Raw genomic sequence first — 27,980 nt, forward strand, 5'->3', positions numbered from 1 at the left:
AGCATTGGTTGGCACGGATAGGCAGTACTGATTGGCAGCATTGGTTGGCACGGATAGGCAGCATTGGTTGGCACGGATTGGCAGCATTGGTTGGCAGTATTGGTTGGCAGCATTGGTTGGCACGGATAGGCAGCATTGGTTGGCACGGATAGGCAGTACTGATTGGCAGCATTGGTTGGCACGGATAGGCAGCATTGGTTGGCACGGATAGGCAGCATTGGTTGGCACGGATAGGCAGCATTGGTTGGCAGCGATAGGCAGCATTGGTTGGCACGGATTGGCAGCATTGGTTGGCAGCGATAGGCAGCATTGGTTGGCACGGATTGGCAGCATTGGTTGGCAGCGATAGGCAGCATTGGTTGGCACGGATAGGCAGCATTGGTTGGCACGGATAGGCAGCATTGGTTGGCACGGATTGGCAGCATTGGTTGGCACGGATTGGCAGCATTGGTTGGCAGCATTGGTTGGCACGGATAGGCAGCATTGGTTGGCACAGATTGGCAGCATTGGTTGGCAGCGATAGGCAGCGTTGGTTGGCACGGATAGGCAGCACTGGTTGGCAGTATTGGTTGGCACTGATTGGCAGCACTGGTTGGCACGGATAGGCAGCATTGGTTGGCACGGATAGGCAGCACTGGTTGGCAGCGATAGGCAGCGTTGGTTGGCACGGATAGGCAGCACTGGTTGGCAGCATTGGTTGGCAGCGATAGGCAGCGTTGGTTGGCACGGATAGGCAGCATTGGTTGGCAGCGATAGGCAGCATTGGTTGGCACGGATTGGCAGCATTGGTTGGCACGCATTGGCAGCATGGTTGGCACGGATAGGCAGCATTGGTTGGCAGTATTGGTTGGCAGCATTGGTTGGCACGGATAGGCAGCATTGGTTGGCACGGATAGGCAGCATTGGTTGGCAGCGATAGGCAGCATTGGTTGGCACGGATAGGCAGCATTGGTTGGCAGTATTGGTTGGCACGGATAGGCAGCACTGATTGGCAGCACTGGTTGGCACGGATAGGCAGCATTGGTTGGCACGGATAGGCAGCACTGGTTGGCAGTATTGGTTGGCAGCATTGGTTGGCAGCGATAGGCAGCATTGGTTGGCAGCGATAGGCAGCATTGGTTGGCAGCATTGGTTGGCAGCATTGGTTGGCAGCATTGGTTGACACTGATTGGCAGCATTGTTTGGCAGCGATAGGCAGCATTGGTTGGCACGGATAGGCAGTACTGATTGGCAGCATTGGTTGGCACGGATAGGCAGCATTGGTTGGCACTGATTGGCAGCACTGGTTGGCACGGATAGGCAGCATTGGTTGGCACGGATTGGCAGCATTGGTTGGCACGGATAGGCAGCATTGGTTGGCAGTATTGGTTGGCAGCATTGGTTGGCAGCGATAGGCAGCATTGGTTGGCACGGATTGGCAGCATTGGTTGGCAGTATTGGTTGGCACTGATTGGCAGCACTGGTTGGCACGGATAGGCAGCATTGGTTGGCACGGATAGGCAGCATTGGTTGGCAGTATTGGTTGGCACGGATAGGCAGTATTGGTTGGCAGCATTGGTTGGCACGGATTGGCAGCATTGGTTGGCACGGATTGGCAGCATTGGTTGGCAGTATTGGTTGGCACGGATAGGCAGCATTGGTTGGCAGCGATAGGCAGCATTGGTTGGCAGCGATAGGCAGCATTGGTTGGCACGGATAGGCAGCATTGGTTGGCACGGATAGGCAGCATTGGTTGGCAGTATTGGTTGGCAGCATTGGTTGGCAGCGATAGGCAGCATTGGTTGGCACTGATTGGGAGCACTGGTTGGCACGGATAGGCAGCATTGGTTGGCACGGATAGGCAGCATTGGTTGGCAGTATTGGTTGGCACGGATAGGCAGCATTGGTTGGCACGGATAGGCAGCATTGGTTGGCACGGATAGGCAGCATTGGTTGGCAGCGATAGGCAGCATTGGTTGGCAGTATTGGTTGGCAGCATTGGTTGGCAGCGATAGGCAGCATTGGTTGGCAGTATTGGTTGGCACGGATAGGCAGCATTGGTTGGCAGCATTGGTTGGCACGGATAGGCAGCATTGGTTGGCACGGATAGGCAGCATTGGTTGGCAGCGATAGGCAGCATTGGTTGGCAGCATTGGTTGACACTGATTGGCAGCATTGGTTGGCACGGATTGGCAGCATTGGTTGGCACGGATAGGCAGCATTGGTTGGCAGCGATAGGTAGCACTGGTTGGCAGCAATAGGCAGCATTGGTTGGCACGGATAGGCAGCATTGGTTGGCACGGATAGGCAGCATTGGTTGGCAGCATTGGTTGGCACTGATAGGCAGCATTGGTTGGCACGGATAGGCAGCACTGGTTGGCACTGATTGGCAGCACTGGTTGGCACGGATAGGCAGTATTGGTTGGCAGCGATAGGCAGCATTGGTTGGCAGCGATAGGCAGCATTGGTTGGCACGGATAGGCAGCATTGGTTGGCACGGATAGGCAGCACTGGTTGGCACGGATAGGCAGCACTGGTTGGCACGGATAGGCAGCACTGGTTGGCACGGATAGGCAGTACTGATTGGCAGCATTGGTTGGCACAGATTGGCAGCATTGGTTGGCAGTATTGGTTGGCAGCATTGGTTGGCAGCGATAGGCAGCATTGGTTGGCACGGATTGGCAGCATTGGTTGGCAGTATTGGTTGGCACTGATTGGCAGTACTGATTGGCAGCATTGGTTGGCACGGATTGGCAGCATTGGTTGGCAGTATTGGTTGGCACTGATTGGCAGTACTGATTGGCAGCATTGGTTGGCACGGATAGGCAGCATTGGTTGGCAGCATTGGTTGGCACGGATAGGCAGCATTGGTTGGCACGGATAGGCAGCATTGGTTGGCAGCGATAGGCAGCATTGGTTGGCAGCATTGGTTGGCACGGATAGGCAGCACTGGTTGGCACGGATAGGCAGCATTGGTTGGCACGGATAGGGGAGAGGGGGAGTTTCACATTCAGGATATTGTGAAAATTGCCAGAGCTGTTCAGTGTAAGAAGCTGTCAGATAATGACACTACATGCAGTTAGAGACACCAGCTGTTAAGTCAGCGGTGATGTAGAGGATGGGCGGTGAATCATTGGCTGGTGTTGATTGCGATTGGTCCCGCACACCCCCGGCATCGCGGCTGAGTTTGTAAGTCATCACAACTCAGCCGCGATGCCGGGGGTGTGCGGGACCAATCGCAATCAACACCAGCCAATGATTGAGCTGCTTCACAGAGCGGGCTGAGCCACATAAATGTAGCAGTCGCCCAGACCCATCCCATTGGCTGGTGTTTGATGGCTGTTTAGTCCCGCCCACACCCGACATCATTTTGACAGCTGGTGACTTAATGACATTACATGCAGGTAATCTGACAGCTTCATACGCTGAAAAGCTCTGGCAATTCTCACGATCTGCTGCCTGTGAAACTGTTTCACAGGCAGCGGAGGCCACACACTCTCATGGATGTAGCATTTCTGGGGAGATCTCTGGAGACAGCACGGGGTGATTAGGGTGTGCCCGTGCGCACGCCTATGGTCATCTTATAACTGGTGTGGCTGTGATAAGGGACACTGACAGTATGTACAAAAAAAAAAAAAAAAGATTAACAAAAATATTTGTATTATATTTGTTTTTGCTTTTTTTTATTTTACAAATTGTGACCAGAGCAATACGCGCAAGGCACGTTCCAGGTAGGATGTCATATGACGTCCACCCTGATCTAGAGCGGTCCTGCCTGGCCCTAATTTGTCTATAGGCCAGGTGGGACCTGGTTAAGGTAAACTGTGTGCATAAAAGTATATGGAATGGAGCGGTTTAATAATAAAAACAAAAATTAGTCTGAGGTTTTTGTTGCGCTGTAATTAAAGCATATTTTGTGAGTAAAAAAACTGTGGCCCATGTGTGCGCTGTATCCAATGAGTGGGCACAACAGATTTTGCCGTACTCGGCAGTGTCAAATTATGTTTTCTAAATATTTTATGCCAAATGTGTTTGCAGTGTAATTGGTGTTTATCACTGTAATCTCTACAATAGCTGTTGGCTTGTTGTGCTCTAAATAGACTGCACATAGTAAAAGTTGTATCTAGCTAAACAAATACATAAATCATTTTATGAAAAACCAATACCTTCTTGGATGAGTTTCTATCCTTATGATAAATGCTCCAGTGCCAGGTGGGATTCTGATCAAAACTGCTACAGGTAAAGCTTTAAACCATACTCAAATGGTTAGGCCCACTTTTTACTTTGTTGTGTCACATTATGTCACTTTAAAAATTGTCCCTCTTACCTGTGTATACACGGTTATTTTACTGACAGCTGGGATTCTCTCCAACACTGTACGAACAGCGGAGATTCTCCAACATTGTTTACTGACAGTGGAGAGCCCCCCTGTCAGAATAAATCTAGTGGCTGCACCTACTAGATCGGTGGCTGCACCTGGTGATCAATGAAAATTTTCCAGCGTGCCCGTTTGACAGAAGTCTGAAGATTGACTTCTGTTTAGAAAAAAAAAAAGAGGTAAGGTATTCGAATTTCAAAATAACGCAAGTCCAATTTAAAGCCCAGCTCCAGCCAAAACTTTTTTTTGGACAGCATAGGAAACTGCAATCAGGTTTGTATTGCAGATTATGGTTAAATTTCATTTTATATTCTGTCTCTTTGACAACCAAAACAAGAAATTAGTGGAAACGGTGTCACCTGTAGTGGGAGGCACATAAAATATGACAGATGTTTTACCCTTTTCCACTCTACTAAAATAAAAATGTTTTGGTTGTCATTCCCCACTGCAAAAACTTCCCATGTCATGGCCTTGTGACATCAGAGAAGCTCTCCCCAATGTGAGCACTGATAGCAAAAACCTGGCAGACACAGTGCCGAATCGCAAAAGGGGCAAGGTCCTTTAGCTGCATTTTGGTCCGGGTCTTAAGTGGTTAAAGTAGCCCGTATCGGATTGGAGGGTATACATGGACACAAGTTGTTTAACTTTCGCCGGTCAATAGGGTTACATGAACCATCCGATTAGGTCCACCTGAAAAACTGACGGGAGGATCGGATCACCTTTGTGAAAGGGGCAAAGAGTTTTGGTTGGGCTTTAACTGGGTGAACTGAAAGAGTTAATGTACAATAAACAAAAAATTAGATCTTTCTGCACAACCTCATTCTGAAATATTTTTTTTTTGTTTTATTTAAACAAAACGAATGTGAATAGAGATTCCAACACCCTGAAACAGATTAATGACATGGGGCAGACAGGAAGTCTGTGAGGCAAAGAAAGAGAAATAATGGCAAGGATGAAGGATGCAAGTGTGCAATGACACAACATATAATGGAGCAGGAAGGAAAGAAAGAAAAAGCCCCAAAGTCACATGTTGAGGTATTTGGAAGAAACTTGCCTTCTTGGAATTTGTTGGTGGAATATGACAACAGAACCCCCCCCCAAAACAAAAAAAAAGCATAAAACAAAACTGACATTTACAAGAAAAAAAACATACCCAATAGACCTTTCTAAACATAGAACATGGTATTCTCAGTACAGTACAACCTAGATTACAATATATAATATAGAACACAACAGGTAACATAATTCTCTTTAGCTCCAAATTTACACATAGAAACTAAAATCTCTACAGAATTTTACTCCAAAGCCAGTTGGGTTTTAAAAGCAACATTAATTCTCTTTTAACAAAGCAAAGAGAAATGTGACAGACATGGGAAATAAAATCCAGGACTGGGATCAAGATGCATTTAAATTAAAATATGATTTTTTTTTTCCATTTCTGGTGTGAAAAAAGCAGGCAGGCAGCAAAATGCACAGGCAACAGCAGCAATCGGCCAAAAACAACAACAACAAAAAAAAAACATACAGCTCTGTAAAAGCAATTTATACAACCAAGCAGTGAAAAAAATGAAAATCTACAAAGATATCTATGAATAAAAATGACTTTGGTACAAATTTCATCAGAACACAAGCCTACAAAAATATTCCCTTAAAATATATAAACAGATTAATTTAAATTAATTTTTTTCTTAATTTATCTTCATTTTATTATTATTTTTTTTACCCCTTCATGCCTGAATCTCTTTAGTCGCACACTGCAGGGTTTAGATTACCAGGATACAACAAGTTTAAAAGTCAAGGACGATAGTGCTTTAAACATTTCTTTGTTTCTTGCCAATTAAAAATTGTTAAAAGTTGTTTGGAATTCTATTTTTTGTTCTGGATAGTTGAGCTATTACTCAGACAAATGTTTTTTTATAAATTCAATTAAATGTAAACTTCATTTTCAGGATCTACAAAATGACAGAATGGGGCCTAGTTGGCGTGCCCCTAAGAAAAATCACAAAAATTCAGTGCGAATACGATGGTAAGTAAACATTTGCAGTGCCAGTCTCGCTAGAAAAGACTAAATTCCTGTAATATATAGCATATTCCAAGAGATCAGACAGTTCCTACATAAATTTTCCAGAAAATGTCTCTCAGGGGTGAAGAGGGCTGTACATAAGGAAGCAACCATAGCTTCCTCCTATTAAAATAAAATAATACAAGCCAGGTGTCCTCCCACAAATGTGTGTGGGAAGTCATCAGCACCTTCAGAAACTTTTAAATAGCTTTTAAAAAAAAAATAAAACAAGCTTCAATGCACCAGAGATTTTCACAGTGGGGGAGGGGAATAGCACCGGTCGCCTTTTTCTCACGTTGTTGTATCAGTCACGCCTCTGTGTAAGAAGTACAACTTTGGTTTTCTTGTTCCTTCACAGGAAAGATGAGGGAGGGGGGAGAAGCTACTCTTAATCGCATTAAATAATATATTACTTTTACATATTTTTTTTCTTATATTGCACTTCACAATGCGTTCTGCCTAGGTTACCCCAAATTCTTCTCTGTTACCAGCTCCCCGGCAGAAAGGGAGGATAATGACAGACTGAAGAGTGTTTTTGGCTTGTTGCGTGTAATCGCTCAAGCACGTGACTGGTGGACCTCATTATCTTTCCTCATTTCTTTGGCTAACACGCTTTTCCTGTGGGTGTTAGCTAGTCTGGAGAATGATTATTCTGTTTCCTGTCCCTGAAGATTCCTTTGATATGGGGGGGGAGTGGGGCATGATGGGAACCCCCAAGTCTAAGTTCCTCTGCAGCACAATGGATTGGGGTCCAGGATAACATGATTAGCTCTACTAATATTTGCGAGTCACTCGGCAGCCTTCATCCATTCAGTATAACTGGTCATTTTAGGGTTCAAGACGTTAGGTGGATGCAGGAACCAGAGTAGGCGTTCACAAGAAGCAGACACTCCCCACTTCTAAGTGAAGGTTCTTCCCAGGTTTGGATGGAGGGAGGTTTAATACGTCAATGATCGGTAACTGAGTTGGGTCCTGTGTCCGAAACGTGAAGATCGTTTGATGCCAATGCCCGTCTTGTAACTGCAAAGAAAAATATTTTTTGCATGTCAATTAAAATAATTATAGTGCTCATTTTGTAAAGACTTGTTTTTCTGTAAGCATTATTTTTTATTATTATTTTTTTTTTTTTATTTATTTATATAGCACCGTCAATTTATGCAGTGCTTTTTATGTATACATTCACACCAGTCCTAACATCATGGAGCTTACAATTTAAGGTCCCTTACTCACATTCATACATACACACATGTAGCGCCCCCTTACTTTCAGTATGGGCACTACACCAGAGTTAGTGGGGAATGGGAGGATTAGTTTACTCCCATTCACAATTTGTCAATTCAGAACTGTCCTGTAGGTCAGTCTGCGCTCCAGGGATGCGTTACCACCCCTGGGCGACAGTTGGCGCTAGAGGGATCCTGACAGACCCACCTTCCCCCCAGCAGCCAATCAGAGGAGTGGTTCCCTCGTTGGGCATGCTGGGAGGGGGTATATCTGTGGCAACCGCCATTAGCTGTTCTGTTCCGTGCGGGGCCCGAGGTCCAGGTGCGGCATCCACCTTCAGGGTGCGCGCATCCATGGGCCCCGCCACCGTGTCCTATTTGACCGAAGCTGCGCGCCATGCGGAGTTTCACTCTGACATTGAGAGGGGCCCCAGCGACTTGCTGGGTCTCAGACCTTCACTGAGAGGATCCTAAGCTGGGAGCTGTACAGTGGGGGAACAGCTCGGGGAGAACCTAGAGATAGAGGTTGTCCGGAAGGCCTAGATCAGGGGTCTTCAAACTTTTCAAAGAAAGGGCCACTTTGTGCTTCAGACTTTAGGAGGGCCAGATTGTGGCCTGCAGGGGCATAAAATGTCACGGGCCCAGCATCAGTGAGAATAAATATGGTCTCAGGGTTGGTGGTCAATAGGAGGAGGAGTATTCCATCATTGGTATCTGTGGAAGATATAGTGTCCCATCGTTGGTGTCAGTGGGAGGAATAGTGCCTCATATCAGTGGAAGGAATTGTGTCCCAAGGGCCAGATTAAGGCTAGCAAAGGGCCACATCTGGCCCTCGGGCCGCAGTTTGAAGACCCCTGGCCTAGATGAACCATCGAGGATCCGGTCACCACGTAGCATGACAGGTACACTAAAGCTGTCAATTGGTGACCCTTATTTGAACTAACTGGGAGGATTAATTCTATTCAATCCCTTATACCTAAAATCTTTAAGCCTGTGGCAGGGGCCTGTTCCTCCCAGTGATTTTCAAGTGACACTCTGGCTGCCAGGCCCGTGGCAACCGCCTGTCTGGGGGCACTTTACCCACTCTAGCTGGAGTGGCGACGAGTAGAGCTAAATTATTGCCGAGAGCAGGCTTGCTCTCCTTCATATCCAAGGCCTGATACTAAAGTTCTCTCCATCCATGCTCATCAACCTTTCTCTATTGTGTGCCATGTTGATGTTGGACCTTGGAATAAAGCATTGGAAACTTATTTGATGTCTGGACACTCGCTCTTTATCCACACTCACAAGTATCACCCCTAGACAAAATTAAGAGGGTAACTTAATACGCCGATCCCAAACTAATCAGCGGCTCCTTCGGGGGTGAGCGCTACACACTAGAGACAATTTAGATAGGATCCAATTAACCTTCCAGCATGTGTTGGAGGAAACTGAAGTACACAGAGGAAAACCCACACAGGCACAGGGAGAACATGCAAACTCGAGGGGGTAGTGTTGTGGTTGAGATTCGAACCAGCGACCCTGTTACTGCTAGGTGAATGTGCTATCCACTACACCACTGTGCTGCCCAAGCCTTCATCTTTTAGCCATACCAAGAACAATATCAGCAGCTTAAGACATGTTTACTTCTCTCTGTCCTTGTACATAGCAGAAGTAGACAATGCGGCAGCCATATACCTAGCCAGGCAGGCCAAAGTCCCAAATCCTAATTTGCAAACGTCTCCCTTTGTCAATGACTTTGAAAAATACAGAAGCCTTTAACTAAACATGACAGCCAAGCATTGGTGTTTTTAGAAAGCGAAGTCAGCAATGCCAGCCTCCATAATTTCTCACTAGAAGTTACCCTTACTGTAAAGGATCAGTTTTATTTTCTAAAAACAAACATGTTATATTTACCTGCTCTGTGCAAAGGTTTTGTACAGAGCAGACCCAATCCTCCTCTTCTCGGGGCCCCCCGCTGCTTGCTATGGGAGAACTCGTACATGCTCACGGTTGAGTCTGCTCTGGGTGTCCATTGACACACAGAGCGTGGCTCAGCGCCTCCCCAGCTCCTTCTTTACTGGTTGTGATTGACAATGATGAGTTTAAGAGTTGAGACAAGGTAATTTGATCCCCTTCTGATTTTGTACGTCTGCCCACTGACAAAGAAATGATCAGTCTATAATTTTAATGGTAGGTTTATTTTAACAGTGTAGCACTACCCCCTCAGGAGCCGCTGATTGATTTGGGATCAGCGTATTAAGTTACCTCTATGTGATGTCTAGGGGTGAAGGTAGTGAGTAGAGCAGAAATTGAATGTCCAATCAGCAGATAAGGTTTTCTGAATGCTTTATTTCTCGGCCCAACACAACCAACATCAACTTGAGGTAGACAGGAAAGGTTGATGAAATAAAGGAACTTTGCGGTATCAGGCTTGGATAGAGAAAAGCAATCCTGCTATTCTCTAGTAGTACAGTTCGTCGCCACTCTAGCCAGAGTGGGTGAAGTGCCCCCGGACAGACCCCTGCCACAGGCCTGGCAGCTGGAGTGCCACTTTAAGGTTGCTGGGAGGACCAAGCTTTCTGCCACAGACTTGGCTCTGATTAGATTAAGATGCCAGAGGCCTCTGCCACAGGTTCAATGCTGACAATGTGAACAGCAGAGCGATTCCTCCCAGTAAATTACATTAGGGTCACCGGTTGACAGTGCAAGTGCCATGTACTGTCAAATCTTGGGTGAGAACCTCCTTCCCTTAGCCAGGGTATTGAAAATAGGTAGTGGATGGGTATTTTAGCAACCCCTTTAACTCAACTCACAGTGTTTGGAGGAGGAGGAAGGCTGCCTATGACCCCAAGAACACCATCAAACATGGAGGTGACAACATTATGCTTTGGAGGTGTTTTTCTGCTAAGGGCACAGGACAACTTCACAGCATCAAAGGGACATTGAACCACTGGCCCCAGATCGAGGGAGATTGACAGTTATTTTGTGTTTCTTTCATCTGCGAATAATCGCACCAACTGTTGTCACCCTCTCACCAAGCTGCTTGGCGATGGTCTTGTAGCCCATTCCAGCCTTGTGTAGGTCTACAATCTTGTCCCTGACATCCTTTGGCAGCTCTTGAGTCTTGGCCATGGTGGAGAGATTGGAATCTGATTGCTTCTGTGGACAGGTGTCTTTTATACAGGTAACAAGCTGAGATTAGGAGGACTTCCTTTTAAGAGAGAGAGTTCTCCTAATCTCAGCTCGTTATCTGTATAGAAGACATCTGGGAGCCAGAAATATTGCTGATTTTTAGAAGATCAAATACTTATTTTACTCATTAAAATGCAAATCAATTCCTAACTTTTTTGAAATTAGTTTTTCTGGATTGTTTTTGTTCTTATTCTGCCTCTCAATGTTAAAATAAACCTACCAATAAAATGATAGACTGATCGTTTCTTTGTGGGCAAACCTACAAAATCAGCACAGGATCAAATCATTTTTTCCCCTCACTGTAAGGGGAGCTGCATGTATAGAATGTATTAAAACTGATTTCCATATTTCCTGTCACTTTAAATAGTCCATTGACCACAAACAAACAATTTCCTTCACTTAAGCCCAGTACACACGATCAGATATCTGATGGAATCTAATCCGATGGATTTTTTCATCAGATATCCGATGAAGCTGACTTTCATCAGTCTTGCCTACACACCATCAGTCCAACGCGGTGACGTAAAACACAACGACGTGCTGAGAAAAATGTTCAATGCTTCCGAGCATGCGTCGACTTAATTCTGAGCATGCGTGGATTTTTGACCGATGGACTTCCACACAGACGATAATTTTTTTCTATCGTTTCTTTTATCCAAAGAAAAATTTACAACATGTTATATTTTTTTTCACCAATAGAAAACAAACCGATGGGACCCACACACGATCGGTTTGTCCGATGAAAACGGTCCATCGGTCTGTTTTTATCAGACAAACCGATCGTGTGTACAGGGCTTAAGTGTTGCAGTGTCTCCAAGCACTATACAAAACTGAGGAAAAAGATGACCTGCACTCCAGTCATTGTTCTTAAATAATAACCTTTCCTATTGCTTGTCAATAAATAAGTCTGACGCGTTTCAGGCTATAAGGCCTCAGTCATAACCACTATACAAAACTGCATGTAACTTCAACTACATACTGTACACAGTGCTGGGTTCCAGCTGTGAGACAGACTTTCCTTCTTCACAGCCAGGACAAAATATGAGTCGGTCTGAGTGGAGCTCAGCCATTCATAGGGAGCTTTGTATTCTGTGAATAAATACGAAACTTTCTCTGATAAGCTGAGTCGGAGAGCGTGACACCATCAGACCATCCTAACAACTCAGGCAATCAGAGTAAACTTTGTATTCATTCACAGAATACAAAGCTGCCTATGAATGGCTGAGCGTTGCTCAGAACAACTCATATTTTGTGCTGGGTAGAAAAACAAAGTCTGTTTCACACCTGGAACCCAGCACTGTGTACTGTTATGTAGCTGAAGGTACATGCAGTACTTACAGCCAGTGCAGCATGGAGGAATGAAGGAAATATTTTGTTTGGACCAGCTTGGTGAAAACAAACTATTTAACAACTTAAGGACCAGCCCCTATATATATATACGTCGGCAGAATGGCACATCAATGTACCTGTACGTCCCCTTTAAATACCTGTCCATGTGGTCGCGCGACCCTGCTGCCATCTCCGTGAGTCGGACCGCGGGTCCCGCGGACTCTATCGCTGCGGGGATCCCCACGATCGTCTCACAGGGGTATAGCGCGATGAGATGCTTGTGTTAACAAGCATCTCCCCCCTCTGACTAGTGACAATGACAAACATGTAAGAAACACTATGCAGGGAACACTTAACCACTACAGCGCCACCTAGTGGTTAACCCCTTCACTGCCAGTGGTGCACTGGTCGCTATGAAAATGGTCCCAAAAATGTGTCCGATGTGTCCGCCATAATGTCGCAGTCGTGAAAAAAATCACTGATCACCGCCATTACTAGTAAAAAAAAAAAAATTATAAAAATGCCATAAAACTATGCCCTATTTTGTAAACGTTTGCGCAAATCAATCAATACACGCTTATTGCGATTTTTTTTAACCAAAAATATGTAGAAGAATACATATCAGCCTAAACTGAGGAGAAAAATGTTTTTTTTAATATATTTTTTGGGGGATATTTATTATAGTAAAAAATAATGACTTTTTTTCAATTTTTTCGCTCTATTTTTGTTTATAGCGCAGAAAATAAAAAACGCAGAAGTGATCAAATACCACCAAAAGAAAGCTCTATTTGTGGGGGGAAAAAAGGACGTCAATTTTGTTTGGGAGCCACATCGCACGCGCAATTGTCAGTTAAAACGACGTAGTGCCGAATCACAAAAAGTGGCCTGGTCCTTTAGCTGCAAAATGGTCCCAGGGCTTAAGTGGTTAAAGTGATAGGAAACATGGACATCAGCTTCAAGGTAAAAAAAAATAAAAAATCTGTCTTTACAATCATGTTATAGTCTGTTAGTAGCAGATCTATGTACTTGTGAGATGAGCCTTATGCCGCGTACACACGGTCGTTTTTTCTCATGAAAAAAAAACAACGTTTTTCAAACTTCATTTTAAAAAACGACGTTGCCTACACACCATCGTTTTTTCAAAATGCTCTAGCAAAACGCGGTTACGTACAACACGTACGACGGCACTCTGTTCCTTTCAAGCTTGCGTCATAACTTGCTTCTGAGCATGCGCGGGTTTAAAAACATTGTTTTAAACGTCGTTTTAGCCCACACACGATAATTTTTTATGACACAAAAAACTAAGTTTTGAAAAACGACATAAAAAATTGAAGCATGTTCGAATTTTTTTTTTTGTCGTTTTTCAGAAGACACACACGATCATTTTAAATGACGTTTTTAAAAATGTAGTTTTTTTTCATCACAAAAAACGACCGTCTGTACGCGGCATTAAAGGGAATCGGTCATGTTAGAAATATTAAAGATGCTATTGCTCTTTTATAAAGATATTTAAAATACAAAGCTTACATCCTAATTTATACTTTGATTTGTAGTATCCTAACATAAACATGCAGCTAGTGATGTAAAGAGGAGGCGGTACCCGGTCACGTGACGTGCCCCCCCCCCGCTCGTGGAGCTGACAGCTGGGAACGCGAGGCTGTGCTACGGCGGTAGCAGAGAGACCGGACGACCCATTATCATTCGAACCGCAACTTAGCGGTGACACGTTTGCAGCCCCAGTGCCAGGTAGTCACTTATACAGTGAGAGGCCATCTTGGCTTTTGATTTTTTGTCCTCTGTTTTTAAATAAGTTTTTTTATTAAATCAGTATTACACTATTGGCTTCTCCATTGTTTTTTTTGCATATCCCCATTTGGAATCCCTGGTGATGAGGCTAATTATCTTTTCCTGTCGGCATGTGTGCAGGCACAATCCTGCATAAGCTCTTATGACTAACTTTTTAATTAAAGTAGTCCATATTATCTGGTAAGCGCATCCATTTCTCATCAGCACAGTTTTGGGTGTTAACCACTTCCATACCGGGCACTTACGCACCTTCCTGCCCAAGCCAATTTTCAGCTTTCAGCACGGTCGCACTTTGAATGACAATTGCGCGGTCGTGCTACACTGTACCCAAACAATTTTTTTATCATTTTGTTCCCACAAATAGAGCTTTCTTTTGGTGGTATTTGATTATCTCTGCGGTTTTTATTTTTTGCGCTAGAAACAAAAGAAGAGCGACAATTTAAAAAAAAACACTATTTTTTACTTTTTTATTTAATAAATATCACAATTTAAAAAAAAAAAAAATAACAATTTTCCTCAGTTTAGGCCGATACGTATTCTTCTACATATTTTGGTAAAAAAAAAAATCGCCATAATCATATATTGATTGGTTTGCGCAAAAGTTATAGCGTCTACAAAATAGGTGATAGATTTATGGCATTTTTATTTTATAATATTTTTTACTAGTATTGGCGACGATTTGCGTTGTTTTTTTTACTGTCACCGTGACATTGCGGCGAACACATCGGACACTTTTGACACGTTTTTGGGACCATTCACATTTATACAGCGATTAATGCTATAAATATGCATTGATTACTGTGTAAATGTGACTGGCAGGGAAGGGGTTAACCACTAGGGGGCGAGGAAGGGGTTAATATGTTCCCTAAGATGTGTTATAACTGTAGGGGGGAGGGGACTCTCAAGGGGAGGAGACCGATGTGTGTTCCTCTGTACTGGGAACACACATTGGTCTCCTCACCGCTGACAGGAGGTGGATCTGTGTGTTTACACACACAGATCCACACTCCTGCCGTGATTACGACAATCGTGGGCACCCGCGCCTGGTCACGAGCATCACCGCGGGCGCGCGCCGCGCCCTAGATCGCCGGGAACGCAGGACGTCATATGACGTCAACCCGGATCGAGAAGGGGTTCCTGCCGCCGTCATTTCACAATGACGCTGTAGGGATGTGGTTAAAGAAGACTGGAGTGTAGTGGTGGCATTTTCCTTTTTCACTTAAGCAAGATACAGCAAATTAAGAAGATTTATTACACAAATACACCAATCACCAAGCACAGTCCCCCCTTATATTTCTCCACATTTATGGAAATGCTAAACTTGCTGTTAACCAATATCCAGGGTCATAGTAAAGGAGATAGACATAGTGGGCCAGATTCACGTAGACTCGCGCAAAACTGCGGCGGCGTAAAGTATGACATTTACTTTACGCCGCCGCAAGTTTTATGGGCAAGTGCTTGATTCACAAAGCACTTGCCTGTAAAGTTGCGGCGGCGTAGCGTAAATCCCCCAGCGCAAGCCCGCCTAATTCAAATGATCCGGGTAGGAGGCGTGGATCATTTAAATTAGGCGCGTTCCAGCGCAGAACGTACTGCGCATGCGCCGTCCCTAAAATTTCCCGACGTGCATTGCGCTAAATGACGTCGCAAGGACGTCATTGGTTTTGATGTGAACGTAAATAGCGCCCAGCCCCATTCACGGACGACTTACGCAAACGACGTAAAATCTTCAAATTGCGACGTGGGAACAACGCCCATACTTAACATGCCCCCACCTAGGGGGCATGTTTATCTTTACGCCGCGTATCTCTTACGGAAACTGCGTAAATTTACTGCGACGGGCAAGCGTACGTTCGTGAATCGGCGTACCGACTCATTTGCATATTCTACGCCGACCGCAGTGGAAGCGCCACCTAGCGGCCAGCGTAAATATTGCACCCTAAGATACGACAGGGCAGGCCGTCGTATCTTAGGCATGTTTAGGTGTATCTCAGTTTGAGAATACATTTAAACATACGACGGGCTTAGATTCGGAGTTACGTCGGCGTATCTACTGATACGCCGGCGTAACTCTTTGTGAATCTGGGCCATTGACTTTAATAGGGGGTCATTTCACTGTGAGCATACTGACAAGGCTGTTTTGCCTATGAACTGCTGTGATCATAAGAACGTATTTCTCAGCGAGATGCTGGGAGGCTTAGCCAGCTGCACAGCCCAGCACTCCAGTGAGTGCTGGAGGGGCAGAGTAGAAAGTCGGTAATTGACAATCACTGACTCTCTTCAGGCTGAAGACGAAATGTGGAGTGATCAGCAGTGTTTCATCATTCAGTTCTCGGTCTTAGAGCCTGGAGGGGACAGCTAGATTACTTGCATCTAGTTAAGTATGCTTGTTTTTTTTTCTAATCCCATACTCCAAGCGGTGTCTTTATAACTGTTCAGTTTCCAAACCTTAACCATTGTTTTAGCATTAGCAATTCTCTGTAGGTAACCTTAACAACGACAAACAAATCTCTAAATAGGACTTTACTGATTCTGAAGTAACCAACAATAAATAAACCCTCTAAATGGGTCCAGGTGCAGTAAAGTCTGAACTTCCTGACTTGTAACCACACCTGTATCTATAAATTCTTCAGATTGTTTTATGTCATCCATTATTTTTTATTATTATTGAGATATGATTTGTCCTCATTTGAAAAAATATATATGTCTACCTCCACCCAACATAAAAATAAATAGCCTAAAGCTATAGTTACAATGTGTTCTGTGTCTTTTATATCAACACAATATTGTTTGACGGCAAAGAACCAGTGTATGTGCTCTGCGTCATATGGTTTGAATCTGTACCATTCTGTTAATTGAAACAGATCACATTGTCTTATTAAAATTCAATATAAAAAGAAAAAGGAAAAAGCATAATTTGCATAGGTGACCCTCCTTCCATTTGACAGTCTAAGGCAGTGATGGCAAACCTTGGCACTCCAGATGATTTGGAACTACATTTCCCATGATGCTCTACTACACTGCAGAGTGCATGAGCATCATGGGAAATGTAGTTCAAAAACATGGAGTGCCAAGGTTCACCATCACTGGTCTAAGGCCTAGCAGCCAACCACTATGCTGAGCACTGTCACATGACGTGATGTCACTGCTCTCTCTAGCCACTGACACCAACCTACACTGGGGATTGCATCTATGGAAGAAGCTGCAAGGAAGCACTGGCAAGGTGAATGTCAGTGGGTTGGACCTGTAAAAGGGAGGGTGTATTATCTGTAAAGACATTGTCAGAAGTATAAAATGTATCTACAAAGAACAAATGAAAGGTCATTTGCTCTTAGCTCTTGCTGAGAGATAAGCCTGAACAGCATAGATCACATCCAGACAATGGCGGGAAATTGATTGTTACCATCTCTCTGTCCTGTTTCTAGGCAATGTCCTGGTTAGGGTGAAAGGAAAAAAAAATGTTTTGAAAAGAAACCCAGGGTCTCAAAACCACCATGTCCCTGTGTAATACAAGAAAGGTTCTTTATAGGTTAAAGCCAACAACTCAGAAACTCTCCTCACAAAAGTGATTTCAAGAAAGACAATCTTACGAGTGAGGATAGACAGGGGGCATATTCCTAATAAATTCAATGGGCGATATGAGGATCTAAAACCAGGTTGAGCGCCCATAGAGTCACATACAGGGGGGAAACAATGGGAAAAACACCCTGTACTAAGAAGAGCAAAAGAAATGTGCTTTTTGCAAAATTACTGCTAAGGCCGAGATCTGACCCTTGATTATACTCAAGTTCAAACATCTGGTCCCGACCAGACTGGAGAAAAACACAGGATTCTTCCCAAAGGAAACATTTCCTGAAATGTGTCAATTGTGATATTGTCACACCAAGAGAAATATGCTTTGCAAGTGCAAGGGTAGACTTACCATAGGACCTAGGCATCAACAACCAAACCACTAAAGTCAGTGGTGGCATGGGGAGTCTGTCGGGAGCCTCTGAAAAACACTTCATTCTGGGTTTGGTTTGGTGCAATGAGGCCCAACAGAATGTGCCCCATCCAGAGAAGTTGAGGAATGAGCTTCAGAGGTAGAAAACTGTAGATCAGTCACCAAAGCATCTACTGTGAAGGATCAAGACAAGCCTCTTTGTTTATTATTGAATCTGGAAGACAGGAGGTTCACATCCGGTGTCCCAAACCTGAGAGAAAGGTCTTTGATCACCTCTGGGTGAAGAGACCACCTTCCGGAGTCCAGCCATTGATCAATGAGGAAGTACACTTCCTAGTTATTAAGGCCTGGGAAGTACATGGCAGAAACATGAAGTTCTGTGCAAGCCAGATTTAAGCCAGAGTCAGATCAGCTTTTCCCTGAGCTGAGAATTCTGGTACCGCTTGATGGTTGATGTAAGCCACTGCCATGGCATTGTCTCTTCATGTACAAAGTATGCAAATAAGGATCGGGTAAAATCCTTCACGTCCTTGGCTGATTGTGCAGTAGCAGCTGCAGCCTCAGAGACAGACTCTAAAGGAAAGGGTGTTGAAACTCACATGCCTGCCTTTTGAGTGTGCTATCATGGTTGAAAATTTGTCTATAAACACCGACATAGTAGCTGGGAACTCTTCCCTAGACAATGGCCCAGATTCTCAAAGGACTTACGACGGCGCAGCACCATGTACGCCGTCGTAAGTCCTAATCTGGGCCGTCGTATCTATGCGACTGATTCTTAGAATCAGTTACGCATAGATATCCATTAGATCCGACAGGCGTAAGTCTCTTACGCCGTGGGATCGTAACTGCAATTTCCACCCCCCCGCTATATGGCGCTACTGTCGATTTCCGCGTCGAGGATGCAAATTAGCTAGATACGCGAATTCCCGAACGTAACGTTACGATGTTTACGTTAGGCTTTTCCCAGCGTAAAGTTGCCCCTGCTATATGAGGCGCAGCCAATGTTAAGTATGTCCGTCGTTCACGTGTCGAAAATTTAAAAAGTTACATCGTTTGCGTAAGTCGTCCGTGAATGGGGCTGGACGTCATTTACGTTCAGGTCGAAACCAATGACGTCCTTGCGACGTCATTTGGAGCAATGCACACTGGGATATTTTAGGGACGGCGCATGCGCAGTTCGTTCGGCGCGGGGACGCGCTTCATTTAAATGATTCACGCCCCCTACCCGCCAAATTTGAATTACGCCGGGTGATTTACGCCACGCCGCCGCAACTTTACAGGCAAGTGCTTTGTGCCGCCGCAGAGATATGCCCACTGTATCAGAATCTGGGCCAATACTGAGGAAGGGTTAGCTCCCAAAGGTGTTAAGAAGCATATACAGTAGAGGAGTGCTGTGACTCAGGAAGGCGTCAGTGATCTGGGCTATCGGTATTCCGTCCCTTAGGAAGATTCCTCAGTAAGGCTAGTGGATCGCAAGCTCACAAGACCCAAATCACTGCAACATATGCTCTTATGATTCGTAATACTATAGTATGCAGGTGAGGAATTGCGCACAAGGGTACCCAAAAGCCGCTCTTGGTGCAGAAAAGTTTAATGCCAGTCTGTGGCTCTATCACTGAAGGCAGACAGGGGCCCAATGTGGAGGTATAGCACAGGCATATGGCGGGGCGTGGAGTCTAGTCAAATGGCATGCATGTGTACAGTGAGGCAGCCTTTAAGGAGACTTCCTCGGGCGCAGTAATTACTAAGGATTTGTGCAGACACTGTAGAAATCAACAGCGGTGCAAGTTCAAAAAATTTGGCTGGTCCTGAGATTGCATGTGTACCAGTCAGTGTTCCCGGCATTAATCCCTTGAGGGGGAACCAGCCAAGAGTGAAAACACCATTAAGGCTCCCTGTACAAAGGGCAAAGTCCTGGCTCGCTGAAAATGAAGTTCTAAAACTGCCCTGCGGTACCACACAGAAATGCCAGAGACAGGAGGCAGAATCTAAGGGACATGCCTCATCCTTTGTAGTATTTGACCTGCCAATGAGCACATAGCTGCAACCACCTTTTTTTTTTTACAACCTGCAATCGGCTGTCTAATAAAAGTGATCTGGGCAGCTGTAGAGCCATTTTTAAGGTACAAAGAAGGGCCATCGCCTCCTATAGTGGTTCCCTAGCTCCCCTGCTTATGTGGGGAGCCCGGGACAATGGTAAATGGCCAAAATTACTTCACACAGAGGAGATGGAGAAACATCTGTTCCCCAATCTCCTCTGTGACAAATGAAACCTGAAACGACAAGGATTACATCACTTCTGCTTTCAGAGTTGCCATTTCTGGTTGTTGCAGCCAGGGAAGCATGATCTGTGTTTAGTTGCTTTGGAGGGTAGGGGAGATATCAGGCATCTAAAAAAAACCTAGCCCTGTAGTCTTCATAAAGAGGATCTGTCACTGCCCAGGGAACCATTTTAAAAAGTGCAAAAAAAGTTTAATAAAAATAAATTAAAATATGAAAAAAAAAAACTTATACATACACACATGCAAAGGATGCAGCTGGTTCATTTATTTGCCACTACAATAGCTAGAGAGGGTCTGCAGTTCTGAATAAATGGAACTGCCCTTTAATAATAATACCATGCAACTGAACTCTGTACGTACAGTGCCTTGAAAAAGTATTCATACCCCTTGACATTTTCCACATTTTGTCATGTTACAACCCAAAATGTAAATGTATTTTATTGGGATTTTTTGAGATAGGCCAACACAAAGTGGTACATAATTGAGTCAATACTTCGTAGAACCACTTCTCACTCCAATTACAGCTGCAAGTCTTTTTGGGGGGATGTCTCTACCAGCTTTGCACATCTAGAGAGTGATATTTTTGCCCATTCTTCTTTACAAAATAGCTCAAGCTCTGTCAGATTGGATGGAGAGCGTCTGTGAACAGAAATTTTCAAGTCTTGGCACAGATTCTCAATTGGATATAGTTCTGGACTTTGACTGAGCCATTCAAACACATGAATATGCTTTGATCTAAACCATTCCATTGTAGCTCTGGCTGTATGTTTAGGGTCGTTGTCCTGCTGGAAGGTGAACCTCCACCCCAGTCTCAAGTCTTTTGCAGACTCTAACAGGTTTTCTTCTAAGATTGCCCTGTATTTGGCTCCCTTCATCTTCCCATTAACTCTGACCAGCTTCCATGTCCCTGCTGAAGAAAAGCATCCCACATGATGCTGCCACCGCCATGTTTTACAGTGGGGATGGTATGTTCAGGGTGATGTGCAGTGTTGGTTTCCTGCCACACATAGCGTTTTGCTTTTAGGCCATAATGTTAAATTTTGTCTGCTTCTCTGATTAATGCTCTCCTTGCCTGTCAGTTTAGGTGGACAGCCATGTCTTGGTAGGTTTGCAGTTGTGCCATACTCTTTCCACTTTCGGATTATGGTTTGAACAGAGCTCCGTGAGATGTTCAAAACTTGGAATATTTTTTTTTTATAACCCCACCCTGCTTTAAACTTCTCCACAACTTTATCCCTGACTGGTGAGTTGCTTGGCCTTCATGCTGTTTGTTTTCTAAGGTTCCCTAAAAAAACTCTCAGGGCTTCACAGAACAGATGTATTTATACTGAGATTAAATTAAACACAGGTGGACTATTAGAAAAGCGGGACTTTATATGAGACACATGGGCACAAAGGAATAAATTAGATGTAAAAGGCTTTTTAATTGGTTCAAAGTAAAATCTAGTTATATAATTACATTCTATGCATTCTGCTATATGTCAATATTTTCATTTCATCCAAACCAAGTATTGCATGATAGTCAACAATAGATAAATATTCCAATAATGATATATATTTACACATACATGGAATAGTTGATACATATTTTACATACCGTATTTATCGGCGTATACCGCACACTTTTTTGCCCTGAAAATCAGGGCAAATTCGTGGGTGCGCGGTATACGCCGATACCCGCGCCGAGTTTTGAATACTGCGCCGACATATACTGAGCGCAGTACATTCGGGTATAGTCGGCCAGTCTCGGCTCCTTCCGCGCTCACGTCCTGGACGTACAGGACGTGAGCGCGAGTGTTGCCGAGCCTGCCCGACAATACACGAGTGTACTGCGCTCTGTATATGTCGGCGCAGTATTCAAACTCGGCGCGGGAAACGAGCGGGGAGGACGCCGCAGAAGGACGCCGGACCCGACGAAGAGGACACCCGAAGCCCGCAGACGGACCCCGGACCGGACGAAGAGGACACCCGAAGCAGCAGAAGGACGCCGGACCCGACGAAGAGGACACCCGAAGCCGCAGACGGACGCCGGACCCGACGAGGCCGCCGCGCAAGACACCAAAACTGTAAGTACTAAAAAAACTTTTTTTCCACAGGATTGGGGGCCACTTTAGGGGTGCGCGGTATACGCGGGAGCGAGTTATACCGCGATAAATACGGTACATTACAGTTGATACCTGTACAGATAGATAAATATTTGAAATAAAATAGGTAGAGGGAGGTTAAAGGTATATTTCAAGGAACGTCCATAAAAATTGATGAATGTATACACTTATCGGTAGATATTAGCTCTATGCATTTCAGGCCTTTAGGGACACTTTTAGGAGCAAAACCGAATCTATCTGTACAGGTATCAACTGTAATGTATGTAAAATATGTATCAACTATGTATGTGAGATTATGTTACAGCAAGCACTATTAAAGACTAGTATCCAAGTGCATCTATATCCCTAATATTCCATGTATGTGTAAATATATATCCTTATTGGAATATTTATCTATTGTTGACTATCATGCAATACTTGGTTTGGATGAAATGAAAATATTGACATATAGCAAAATGCATAGAATGTAATTATATAACTAGATTTTACTTTGAACCAATTAAAAAGCCTTTTACATCTAATTTATTCCTTTGTGCCCATGTGTCTCATATAAAGTCCCGTCTCTTGTTCTCTTTTCTAATACGAAACCGGGATGGTGGAGGGGAATCTGAACGGCCCCTGTTACCTCATTTAAAGTGCCAAACTTCCTTTATTTCCCCTTTATGTTACAGGTGGACTATATTTCCTAAATTAGGTGACTTCTGAAGGCAATTGGTTTCACTAGATTTTAGTTGGGGGTATCAGAGTAAAGGGGGCTGAATACAAATGCAGGCCACACTTTTCACAAAAATTTAAAACCATTTATCATTTTCCATCCACTTAACAATTATGTGCCACTTTGTGTTGGTCTATCACATAAGATCCCAATAAAATACATTTACTTTTTTGTTTGCAATAGGATACAATTTGGAACATTTTAAGGGTATAAATACATTTTCAAGGCACTGTCCCTGTGCACAATGGATTAAAGCGGTTTGTTGATGTTACGCTGTACTTTAGTGCAGAGCCCATCCTTAGCTGTTCTTCTATGTTCCCAACAGGTCTAAAGACTGTAGGCAGCCTTGATTAAATCAATATTTGCATTCAAGTACTGGCTGATTGTTCAGTTATGTGATATTAAGTATTTTTCCAACAGGGTTAAAACACAAGTTGAAATCTTACCCTGCAGTCATCCAGCATGACCTCTGGCTGAAACTGGCCTCCCGCCTCAAATATCTGTCCATTCCAAGCCTTGAAGCGCAAGGGTTTTGGGGAGACTTTGTCTGAGGCGATTCCCCACACAGGGACGTTAAGGCAGTGGATAGTTATGTGCTGTACTGCTTCTGAACTCAGGAGGTGAAGAAAATTCATTTGAACCCGGCCAACATCGAAAACCAACTGTAGAAAGACACAACTGTTATTATATTTACACATAATGTACCTAGAGTAATAGTATAACTGATGTGGAAGACAGCATTACATTGTTGTTACAGTTATCAGATGGAGCTTCAGAAATATTGGTATTTTTTTGCCTCAACTTCATTGCTTGAGTACTTCTGCACACCTAATGTAGCCTTAGCATTTTGAGATGTGGAGACTGGTCACCTGAGCCAGTTAGTTGTGCACTGGGTGACTGGTCTCTTCAATACCCCCCCCCCCCAAAGCACTGCACGGCACACCAATGCCATGGGAGGCAAATGCCAAGGAGCAAATACAGTGCTGAACATAGATTATTATCAGAACAGTAGGGCAGTAAGGGAAAAAAGGAGTTTGTGAAGCTGGGTGGGGGCAGCACATTTTATGTGAACCAGTGGGGAACCCCAAGGCTCTGTCTTCGGACCAATTCTATTTAATGTATTCATAAGTGATATAGAGGTCGGTATAAATAGTTCAATCTCAGTTTTTGACGCACAACACAAAAATAAGCAGGACAATAACTTCACATCAGGATAGAGACATTTTACAGGAAGACCTGAATTAAATAAATGAGTGGGCAACTACATGGCAGATGAGATTTAATGTTGAAAAATGTAAAGTGATGCACTTGGGGGCTAAAAATACTCAATGGGGTAGAACCTCTGGGGAAATCAAGGATGGGGAAAGATCTGGGGCTCCTGGTAGAAGACGGACTGAGCAATACAAAGCAATGTCAAGCTGCTGCAAGCAAAGCCAGTAGACTATTAGCTTGCACAAAAAAGGTAATTTACTCCAGGGATAAAACTATAATCCTGACACTTTATAAAACTCTGGTTCTGCCGCATCTAGAGTATTCCGTCCAGTTCTGGTCACCAGTCCTCAGGAAGTATGTACTGAAGCTGGACAGAGTCCATAAAAATGCAACTAAATTATTAGGAGGATTGGAAGACCTTAAATGCGAGGAATGACTACAAGCACTAAATGTATTCTCATTAGAGAAGAGACACTCGAGAGGAGATATGATAGCGGTATACAAATACCCTAATGGTGATCCCAGCGTATGAAGAAAACGTTTCAGGGAGTGTAATGCCGCGTACAGAGGGTCGTTTTATGCGATGTAAAAAAACAAAGTTTTCTGTGGAGTAAAAAACAACGTTTTTTAAAATTCAATTTTCAAAAATGACGTTGCCTACACACCATCGTTTTTTCACAATGCTCTAGCAAAGCGAGGTTACGTTCACCACTTTTTTCCATTGAAGCTCGCTTCATAACTAGCTTCTGGGCATGCGCGGGTTCAAAAACGTTGTTTTAAACGTCGTTTTTTGCTACACACTGTCAATTTCTGTGACACAAAAAACGACGTTTTGAAAAACGACACATAAAATTGAAGCATGCTTCAATTTTTTTTTGTCGTTTTTTACAAGACATAAAACAACGTTTTCCCCCACACACGGTCAATGAAATTGACGTTTTTAAAAACGTCGTTTTTTTACATCGCATAAAACGACCGTCTGTACGCGGCATAAGAGGACACAGGGCCACACAATGAGATTGGAGGAGAAGCGGTTTAACCTTTAACTGCGCTGGGGTTTTTTCACTGTTGGGGCAATAAGGATGTGAAACTCTCTTCCACAATTGGTGGCGTCCGCAGAGGGTATGGATATTTTAAAAAGACTCTTGGACGTGCATCTTAGTGAACACAACATACAGGGATATGGGAAATGATTACAGACATTGACACACATACAGGTTGAACTGGATGGACTATTGTATTTATTCAACCTTACCCAACTATAAAACCATGACTTGCTTTGCCTTGCAATTTTTTTTCCTCATGTAGTGGAAAGAAAATTTTTTAATTTGCTGTCCTCTCAAAATAACTCAACACACAGCCATTATTATAAAGTTTAAATTTCTAAGTTTAAAACCTAATTGGTGGGACTTTAAATGAGGCTATGGCCATCCGGCACATAAGCCTCCATCGCTGGCAACATGAGAAGGGAAAAGAAGTTATTGGGACTTTAATTGAAACAGAACACTAGGGCAGAGTGAATCAATCAATATGATAAAAAAATATTTATTAATGGCATGCTAGGGCACAATGCAATGTAGGTAAACAGGGTAGATCAATAAATTTGTTACAATGTATAACATAAGCATGATTGGTAAATCATATAGCAGTCTAATAGTAACACAAATAAACATAACACATGATAAACAATGAAACCAGCAATGTGACCCAGAATGACATATAACCATAATAAAAAGTAAAATACAATTGATTCAGACAATATCAAGCCCATAGTAATAAACATCTTCACTGTGAATGACCGCTATAGTGTATGTTCGTATGCTCGACGCGTTTCGTGGAATAACTCCACTGAGGAGCAGCTAGGGACTGGGGTAACCTACAATAAATGATAGTTGATAATGAGAAATTGATTAATGGTAATTAATTAGAAAGGGAAGAGAGGGAACATTACACAGTGATCCTAACAATCTTACCTATGGGTATTTGATAAAACAATATAAGCAGTAGCAAAGCTGATAGAAGGCATTTGGGGGCAGAGAGATCATATCCCCGGGAGCTGAAGTGGCTGCAATGCGGCGGCAGGGGAAACCAAATTGACAGGGTAATAATGTAGTGATAGGTATAACAGTGGAAGCCATGGGGATTTCTGTAACAAATAATAAATTATGGTGAGGGATGAATCAACCCAATGTATAGGAGTCAGAAACAGTAAAGTAAGTGTACATGAATTAGAAGGTTTAACCATGATAACCATGGTGTAAAAGTGTCCAGGAAAAAAGGTAAAGGTAGTGACCATAGACACTAGTCAAAAGAGGGAACAGCTGACAGAGCCCCACCAACGTCACGTGGTGTGCTGGAGAGGAGCGGCGACCACATATAGGCAACGGTTGCGTGTAAGTAGTCACCTAACCCCTCCCTTTATAGCCAATGCAGATGGAAACACACAGGCCAGCATGCGGCGTCAGAACAGACGTCAACTGCGCAGACGTGTGAGACGTGACGTTGATGCGCAGCGAGTACGTCCCCCCAGCCCCGCAGCCAGTATGGCGGAGGGGTAGGGAGGGAAGCCGCAGTGCGTGTCGCAGCTCCCGGACACGGCTATGCACCAACCCCAAAAGTGAGCCTAATATTATAATTGCAACGGGAATACCCCAGTATGGCATATTATCTAAATTGACATAAGATGTAAGTCAACAGTGTATAATAGGGTAAAAGAGTAAATAAGTAATGTTTCCATCCCCGATAGTTTAAATATAAAGTTTAAATTGCTAAATTTAAAACCTAATTGGGTGGGACTTTAAATGAGGCTATGGCCATCTGGCACATAAGCCTCTATCCCTGGCAACATGAGAAGGGAATGGTTAGGCAATGGTTGCGTGTATGTGGTTGCCACTCCTCTTCAGCACGCCATGTGACGTTGGTGGGGCTCTGTCGGCTGATGGGGTGTCCCTCTTTTGACTAGTGTCTATGGTCACTACCTTTATCTTTTTTTCCTGGACACTTTTACACCATGGTTATCATGGTTAAACCTTCTAATTCAGGTACACTTACTTTACTGTTGTTTTTGACTCCTTAATATTGGGTCGGTTCATCCCTCACCACTTGTTCGCTACCTTCACACATCAAGGTGTTTTATACACCCTGTCCTGATTTAAATATTTTCACTTTTGGCATTATAGTTTTTGTCTTTGACTAGTTCAGTTCACTACTTTTTATATATAATTTATTATTTGTTACAGAAATCCTCATGGCTTCCACTGTTATACCCATCACTACATTATTACCCTGTCAATTTGGTTTCCCCTGCCGCAGCTTTGCAGCCACTTCAGCTCCTGGGGATATGATCTCTCAGCCCCCAAATGCCTTCTATCAGCTTTGCTACTGCTTATATTATTTTATCAAATACCCATAGGTAAGATTGTTAGGGTCACTGTGTAGTGTTCCCTCTCTCCCCTTTCTTGTACAAAGGGTTTTATTGAAAAGTTACATTCAACAGTGCAATACAAAAAGATTGTGGACATAGCCCAGTAGGAAAAATAGGTGTAAAAAAAAAAAAAAATTAATATATATATATATATATATATATATATATATATATATATATATATATATATATATATATATATATATATATATATATATATATATATATATATATATATATATATATATATATATATATATATATATATATATATATATATATATATATATATATATATATATATATATATATATATATATATATATATATATATATATATATATATATATA

The 27,980-nt window shown here is 43.4% G+C and overlaps 1 protein-coding gene across 2 annotated transcripts in view; it reads right to left on the reverse strand.

Moving 5' to 3' along the window:
- Positions 1-5,177: 5,177 nt before the first annotated feature.
- Positions 5,178-27,980, reverse strand: part of COL27A1 (collagen type XXVII alpha 1 chain) — a 540,002-nt gene continuing 517,199 nt past the window's right edge. For both annotated transcript variants that reach the window (XM_040324820.1, XM_040324819.1), the window contains exons 60-61: positions 23,440-23,655; positions 5,178-7,439 (exon numbers count right to left, since the gene is read on the reverse strand). In XM_040324820.1, the coding sequence (XP_040180754.1) occupies positions 7,293-7,439; positions 23,440-23,655 (363 nt within the window). In that variant the 3' untranslated portion in view covers positions 5,178-7,292. The remainder of the gene's footprint in view (positions 7,440-23,439; positions 23,656-27,980) is intronic.

The sequence above is a fragment of the Rana temporaria genome, chromosome 9 (genome assembly GCF_905171775.1).
Source record: "Rana temporaria chromosome 9, aRanTem1.1, whole genome shotgun sequence".
In the NCBI taxonomy this organism is placed as follows: Eukaryota; Metazoa; Chordata; class Amphibia; order Anura; family Ranidae; genus Rana; species Rana temporaria.